The sequence below is a fragment of the Garra rufa genome, chromosome 8 (assembly GCF_049309525.1).
Source record: "Garra rufa chromosome 8, GarRuf1.0, whole genome shotgun sequence".
Lineage (NCBI taxonomy): Eukaryota > Metazoa > Chordata > Actinopteri > Cypriniformes > Cyprinidae > Garra > Garra rufa.
Window position 1 is genome coordinate 30,889,636 of NC_133368.1, and position 8,445 is coordinate 30,898,080.

The window sequence follows — 8,445 nt, forward strand, 5'->3', positions numbered from 1 at the left end:
ATAAGAGGGATCATACAAAATTATTATTATTGTTTATTAAGTTCTGACCTGAATAAGCTATTTAACATAAAATATGATTACATATAGTCCACAAGAAAAATAATAGTTGAATTTATAAAAATGACCCTGTTCAAAAGTTTACACCCCCTTGATTCTTAATACTGTTTTTTTTGTTTGCTGATAGTTTTCCATGAGTCCCTTGTTTGTTCTGAACAGTTAAACTGCCTCTAGTTCTTCAAAAAAAAAAAAACTTTTAGGTCCAACAATTCTTTTGTTTCCCAGCATTTTTGTGTTTTTGAACCCTTTTCCAACAATGACTGTATGATTTTGAGATCCAACTTTTCTGAGGACAACTATTGCAGAAGGTTCAAACTCTCACTGATGCTCCAGAAGGGAAAACAATGCATTAAGAGCCAGGGAGTGAAAACATTTGAACAGAATAGAGACAGTCAATTTTTCTTATTTTGCCTAAATATTATACTTTTTCATTTAGTACTGCCCTTCAGAAGCTGGTTACATGTTTCCCAGAAGACAAAACTAGTTAAATTTACCCCTTATCTTCAAATTCTAAAAGGGGGATGTAAACTTTTGACCTCAACTGTAGATTACTTGTGGATTACTGTGATAGTTTTATCAGCTGTTTAAACTTTCATTTTGATGGCACCCATTCACTGCAAAGGATCCATTTGTGAGCAAGTTATGTAATGCTACATTTCTCCAAATCTGTTCTGATGAAGAAACAAACTCATCTACAATACATCACCTAAGGGGTTAGATACATTTTAGCAAATTTTCATTTAGGGTGAACTACTCCTTTAAACTGCTAAAACAATATTACTATAAATGATGTACACAATTTTAAAAAGAGATTAACATTTCATCATTACACCTGAGAAACAACTCAGAAGGAATTAGTCTTAACCATAGTAAATCATTCACATCCCAAGTGATAACAGACAAGCATCTCCTAGATTTATTTAAGGTAATTAATGTGTCCAGATAATCACCTTTCTAGATTTATCAGAGTTCATATTTGCTAATGAGCTTTTTATGTAACATGTCATTATACAATTAGATTAAATGCTAATTGGGATTAGTACATTAAAAATGTTACAGTATTGAAGAAAGCTATGACTGCAAAATGCCTCAATTTCTTTGGGCAAATCAATATTTAGCCAAGGGTACATTAATAAACCTCCAGGGTTTCACTAACTATATATAAATAAATACACACCTTCTTATAAGGTAATTTGTTTACATATAAAAATATAGCCAATCATTATGGAACACTTGAGTGCCAAACACGATCACATTAAGGCTAAGACGGATCACCCGTTTCATGTTTTCTTTGTAGACAGATACACAAACACAGTTACTTTCTCTTACACTTTGGTTTGATAGATCTTCACTGTATTGAGGGTGCCATCTAGTCCCCGAACAGCATGGCTTAAAGCTCACTGCAGCATTTCTAACCTTCCCCTGTAATGAACCTGCTATTGATCTAGATCCACAGACTCACATACGGCTAGACCTCGGGCCCCCTAGACAGGAAAGCAATCATAATATCCACTCTCACTGGTATGACTCCCCAAGAAATCCCTGAAGGTACAACAAACATTTCTGCAAGGCATTGTTTTGCAACTTAGTACTCACACAAAACAAAAATAAATAAAATCAAGGACCCAAAGCTATTGATTTTTTCTTTGCTGAACATGTCCGCAAAACTCATTCATACAGTAGATTGAATGCTACTTAAAAACAATGAAGAAATCCAGAAGTCTATCAGAAGTAGGCAAGAAGGCAGAGTCCTTCTAATAGCATTTTTATTTTCTTATGTTGCTATGATATACACACTACCGCCTAAGGCTTGTCACAATGAAAAACTGATACATGTGGACAGAAATACATGTTAGTCTACATGAAATATAACCTGCAAGCCCTTTTATACTAACACACAGGTGACAAAATCCATTTTGAATGTCATCTGATGAAATCTTCTAATCATACATAATTGATCCAACCTGATCTCATGACGAAAAACATACCTGTGGGAACTTTTACATGCATCCGCATGTACGTTTCATGACATATTCGATGTGAAATGTCCACTGAGTGGCGCTAAAAGATGAACGTATATATGCTACGTTTTATGTGACATTGTTTTGTATGCATCAACGCAGTTTCGACTTGAAATGTCCGTTGAGTGGCACTCCATTTGGACTGCACCTAAACCTACCTGATAGTATGAACAAAAGCGAATGTGATGTAAAAATGCGATTACAAGCATGCTGTTTTAGCTTGTTTTTTTTATCTCTCTTCTTTCACTGGATTTGTACCCAAGGATTCCGCATTCTAAGTCCAATTCTGTGCTTGTTACGTCTGGAAAGCAAAACATATGGAGCAGTAATCATAACTGTGTACGAAATCAATTACAAGTGCTCACTGTTTTACCGCCTCTAGTGTTCATTTCTGTTGGAAACTGCAGTGACATGTACTTATTGGTACGTATTTGGCGTCTTGCGAAAAAGTTCCCACAGGTACGTTTTCATCATAATACCAGGTGGCATTGATCAATCTGACAAATCTTCAAAATACACCGAAATTTTCACTTGACTTAAATTGACACTGTTCTACGTAACACTCACTATTAAAGGATTATTTTTGATTGTAGAAGAACATAGAGATAGCAAACCAAATAATGCCCAATGCACAGTGTGTTGGTGCTGAGGTACCAGGATCAGGCACTTGAGTAAATAGGGCTCTGCCAAAAATGGGGCAAGTTTCCAGTTATCAAGGCAGAGCTTAACTGATGGGCTTTTTTTGGCAGTGATTATGTACTTGCTCTACTTGGTCAGCACTATAAAAGAAGGAAAGAAAATATCCCATAAATCCAGCATTTAATATTCTGTTCTGAAACACCATTAAATTAGCATACATATTAATAAAACCAATTCAGGAAATAATGGGATAAGCACCTGCAGAAAAGAAAATGGAGCTTATGCAGCTTCCCATCATGAGGCACAAAGTGCCCACCACAGAGACTGCAGGACTTATGTAGGTCGACTGAGGGTACACGAATGGGAACACTGAATTGCATCACGGAACAATTGTCAACACATTCATTGTGCGAAAACCTACAAAAACATTCACAATCAAGTCAAATAATACTGGAACTCGGGAACTAGGGTAAGACGTGTCAGTGGCTAATATGTCATCCTTTTAATCGATCAAACTGTGCCAAATACTTAAAAAGATCTCACAGGCAACTGAATATTGTATTGTTTAGGTGCTTTTTAATGCTAAAAAAGCCAAAGTAAAGTTTTGAATGAATTTAATGTCAAAGCAATTAAATAAATAAAAGCAACTCAGGCTCATGAAAATATGTGCCTCTATACACATTTATGCTACACCGTATTTACGTACCGGTACCTTACTGCATGTTTCGCAGAAGTTTCAAAGTGAGATGTAAACACACTGCTTGAAGTATGTATTGAGTCTGTTTAGAATTCAAATATCCGGGGAGTGTCGCTAAAGAGTAATGCTCTATCGTGTTGTAAATATCCCCTACACCAAACCCAACCTTAAACCTACCTGCTAGTGTCGACAAATGCAAAAGCAATATTAAAAAACGCAGTTTTTGATGCAGCCATGTCATTTTAACTTCCTTACACGGATTTGAGCTGTTTTGTCGAACTGTAGTTTCATGGGGTTTGTACAAGAGCTCTTCATCACTCAAGTGCAACGCCGTATTGCGTGAGCTACCGAGCAAATCTACTGAACTAGAAAACTCATGCATATGAAGATGCATATGTGACGACAACATTCAAAAATATCAGTTTTCAAATTGCACAGGATGTTAAAAGTGTTTAAGTCATAACAATATTCTGCAATAAACTGTGAACGTTAGGCTTTATTAATCAAAACTCTGTACCTGTAAATCATACTTTGTGTGAAAAGGACTAAAAGTTGTCAGAGTTTTACTGTGTTTATTTGAACTGGAAACACTGTAAATTTTTTCAGTTTTGCAGAAATGTATAAAGAGGTTCGCAATTCCAATGAGTCTATGTTGAATAAAAGACATATCACATGCATGTTTGGCTTTGGTTCCAATTGTGCAAAATACAATTATTATAAAACCTTTAAAATATTCTAAAAATGAAATACTTTTCTGGTATATCAATATCAATAATGTGCAGTAAAACAAGACTTTGGATCTGGTTTGTGCCTAGCAAATATATATATTTTTTTTTTTCCGATTTAGAGGAAGAGTTCACCCAACAATGAAAATTCTGTTAATTACTCATCCTCATGTCATTTCAAAGCCGTAAGATCTTTGTTCATCTTCGGAACACAAATTAAGATATTTTTGATGACATCCAAGAGCTCCCTGCATAGACAGCAACACAACTGACACACGCTCAAGACCTAGAAAAGTAGTAAGGACATCATTAAAGTAGTCCATGTGACATAAGTGATTTAACTGTAATGTTATAAAGCCACGAGAATATTATTTGTGTGCAAATAAAAAAATAATAATAAATTACTTTATTCAACAATTTTTTCTCTTCCAAATCAGTCTTCAAAGCTCGTTCATGAGATTACCACGATGTGGTGCTGCTAATTCAAGAGCCGGCGTTCTGACATAGAACGTCTATCTCTATTAGTTCATTGTCTGTATATTATGGTTTAAATAAGTAAGGCTGGGCAAAAAAACAAGGTAAAAACAAAGCGCATAGCATCTACGCATGCATCATGGTACTCTTGTGAACATGTGGCAGAGACTGACACGGAAGAGAAGAAATTGTTGAATAAAGTAATTATTTTGGTTTTCTTCTCACAACAAAAGTATTCTTGTAGCTTTGTAACAATACGGTTGAACCACTAATGTCATATGGACTACCTATCTGGGCCTTGAATGCATTAGTTGTGTTGCTGTCTATGCAGGATCAGAAAGCTCTTGGATTTCATCAAAAATATCTCAATTTGTGTTCCGAAGACGAACGAAGGTCTTACAGGTTTGGAATGACATGAGGGTGAGTAATTGATGACAGAATTTTTAATTTTGGATAAGCTTTCACTTTAAATTCATATACTGTATGTATTTGAAATCCATACAAATATGGGTTTCTCAACGATTCCTCATTTCTCCTTTCCTTGAGGACAAATTCAGTAAATGACACATCTTACCCCACTCTCCCTTATAAGGCTTACTGTTGTGCCATCATCAATGTGCCAAACACATTCACTCCTACACTGCTTTGACTGATGCTAGAGAACAGTGCTGATTGTGTCCAAGTCCTTACTAATTTGGGAACTACTTGGCAGGGACTTGAGGTACTCCAGATGCCTCCTAGCATCTTCCTGGTTATGCCGCACGTAATAAATGACATAGGCGATAACCATCGTGAACCAACCAAACATGGTTACAAACATGGCCACATCGGTAGTCTTATGGTGGAAGTTACAGAAGTTGATCCCCGAATCCAAGACTTGGATGACAGGCTTGCCCGCGTACTCTTCCTGAACAGAGGTGTGGCAGCTCACCTCGTTCACAGTCTCGGGATCCAACCTGAGTTCGCGCAACACCTCCTGAAGGGTGCACTCACAGTGCCACGGGTTGTTGGACAAGCTGATCTTGGCATGCAGCCGAGCGAAGGCCTCCTTAGGGACGCTTTGCATGTGATTATGGGATAGGTCAAGCGCCCGCAAGCTCTCCGTGACGCCTTGAAAAGCCCCAGCGTCCACGGTTTCGATGGCGTTCCTTGACAGGTCCAGCTCTTGGAGCCAGGGAAGGTTTTTAAAAGCCTGGTTTGGGATTTTGGTGATGTGATTGGAGGACAAAAAAAGCGACACAGTATCGTGAGGAAGGTCGGAGGGAATCTCTTCTAGGTTGCGAGAGGAACACTGCACTACTGTCAAACCATTCCTCTCGGAGCAGTGGCAACTCTTGGGACACGCGAAACCCATTGCACTTAAACAAATCACAGCTAAAACAAATCTCGAGATATGGGGACAGCCATGAGGGATGAAGACTTTCCTTGACACATGAGCCCCTCCAGGGAAAGTCATGTCCAGCTTCTTACTTTCTGAATGTTCTACACTTCAAGGGCAGTCATTGTTAATCCAAGTCATAATGAAAAATTAATGAATAAACATTACAGGTCATGGTGTCATTCCAACAGCGGGGGGTTTTCCTTATTAACGCCCTGTGAGCACATGTGGAGTAGTGATTTGTAATTTTCAGGTGTTTGAAGTCATTGTAAGTGTCCTGGGGAGAATCCAAACGAGTCCATCAACATCTGAAAGGCAATTAAGCATTTGAGAGGAAAATGTTCTACAGCCAATTTTTAATTAGAAGCCAAAAGCAGAAGAAGGATGTGAAGAGGGCTCCATTCACTTAATCTCCCTCTTGCCAAGTCTTGAAACTGCAAGAATGAAAGGAGAACAGAAGAATCACCCACACAAACAGACGTTAATGTGAAGTAACGTGAATTCATATATGATCAAATATGAATTAAAAGCGGCTTCAAAGACAAAAATTAATGTTCTGTCATCATTTGTGTCAACCTTGTGTCAACCCTGTATGAGTTTCTTTCTGCTACAGAACGTAAGGTATTTTTGGATCTACCTCAGTGTTTTCCCCCCTTACAACTGAAGTGAATGGTAACCAAAACTGTCTAGTTTCCAATGTTCATCAAAATGACATAAAAGACATCAAGGTGAATAAATAATGACAGAATTTTGCTTTTGGCAAACTGCTGTAAGATATCCTTTGTAAAAATTCAAAGCAACATAATTTCACAGAGTGCTCTGACCTGAAACGGCTCCAACAATGACAAAACAATTTTATTTAAGTCTGATAATCTTGCAAATGAATACATTTGTTATGCTACATATAATCTCATTACATAAAACAAAGCAAATCAATTTCTCATTTGCTACACAGCAACACAATGCTCATTAATGGATATTAGAAACTCTAATGACAGAACAAAATATGAATCTGATTTTTTCCAATCAGTGAGACCAATAGACAGAACATCCCAGTTGTTCTTTTCAGACAAAGAAATACTGATAGACTCCAAAAGGGACAAAAAAGCCTACTTAGTATTACAAAAAAGGTCAAAATGATGACTATATTACAAGTCTTTAGAAAAACGATTAGAGTTGATTATGCACTGTTTGTGACATTTAAGAATGAAAATTAAACAGTGTCAGAACAACAAGAGGGTGACGAATTCGTCACAAGATTTTAATTCCTGGTTTCTAACCTTTTGAGAAAAGAGAGGAATACTTAATTCGAGATCAGATCATAACAATGAACTCTTTACATTGTGCCGAACAATCAGATCATGACTGCTCTTTGAGGAACCAGTCCACATGGATAGCTTGTACTTTGTCAAAACCCCCTCTGCTGAGACAGCAACTCATTTTACAAGTGGCCGTAAGGCAGGTAGATAATATTAATATGCCAAACACATGCTGCAGTGAAGCGACTTCCATTCTTTCCAGTGAAACTTTGTCACAGGCAGCACTCGAGACATACATCATTTTGAAAATGTCGAAATATAAGATTCATTCACTGGCAATGTACAGTGAGCAATAAGCAACACAGCTCAGGATTGATTGCTGGATCAGCAGCAGCTCAGTAACAGAAGCTGATTATTGTGATGGATGCTAAAACCACTAGCCACATTCAGAATCCACTGGGATTGAAGTACTGTACATGGTTCATCTATTAAGGCGTGTTGTGAAAGAGCGAAATTTTGTAACAGTACACCTCTAGCAAGCACAGCAAGTTGCATTTTGGTTGCAGTTAGAAAATATCACAGAAGACTACAGAAAAACATCCTATGGTATCACACATACAACAAAAAAATAATGTGAACAATATTAATTTAAAAATGTAAATTTATACATGACAGGTTTTCTTTAGCATTAAAAACATCAATATTTTAGGTTTGGAAACAAAACCTGATTACACTAAAACGTTTGTAGAATGTTTTAGTTAAGCATAATCCAATGAGATTATAATAGCTATATAGTTTACCTGAATACAAACATGCCATTTACCTTGTTTTCTAAACTTAGGCTACATTAACCTAATAGCAAAATATGCGTCAAAAACAGGCAATTTAACTATGATTTGAATCAGTTGTGAACATTCATACTGTACTTTGTTAATAGAAGCAGGAGCGCGCTAGATGTGACAGCTTCCCTCACAAGCATGAAGGTGTTTTTGTTTTTTTCTGAGGTAAGGCAATTTAATCTCAGGAATTATATCAATATCTTCTAAAAGAACAAGAAAATAACACATGAGAGCAATTGCATAATATGTAGCTGTACAACGGAATATAAAAACAGCTGGAATTATGCCGACTGTTTACGGTTTAGATTTACATAGGCCTATACACACACTATGTGAGCGAATTATTAAAAATAAAT

At 36.8% G+C, this 8,445-nt stretch overlaps 1 protein-coding gene across 1 annotated transcript; it reads right to left on the bottom strand.

The window, feature by feature from the left end:
- Positions 1-1,806: 1,806 nt before the first annotated feature.
- lrrc3 (leucine rich repeat containing 3) lies at positions 1,807-6,392 on the bottom strand. Its single transcript, XM_073845376.1, has one exon. The coding sequence runs from the start codon at positions 6,067-6,069 to the stop codon at positions 5,269-5,271; it is 801 nt and encodes a 266-aa protein (XP_073701477.1). The 5' UTR covers positions 6,070-6,392; the 3' UTR covers positions 1,807-5,268.
- Between the last annotated feature and the right edge of the window lie 2,053 nt (positions 6,393-8,445).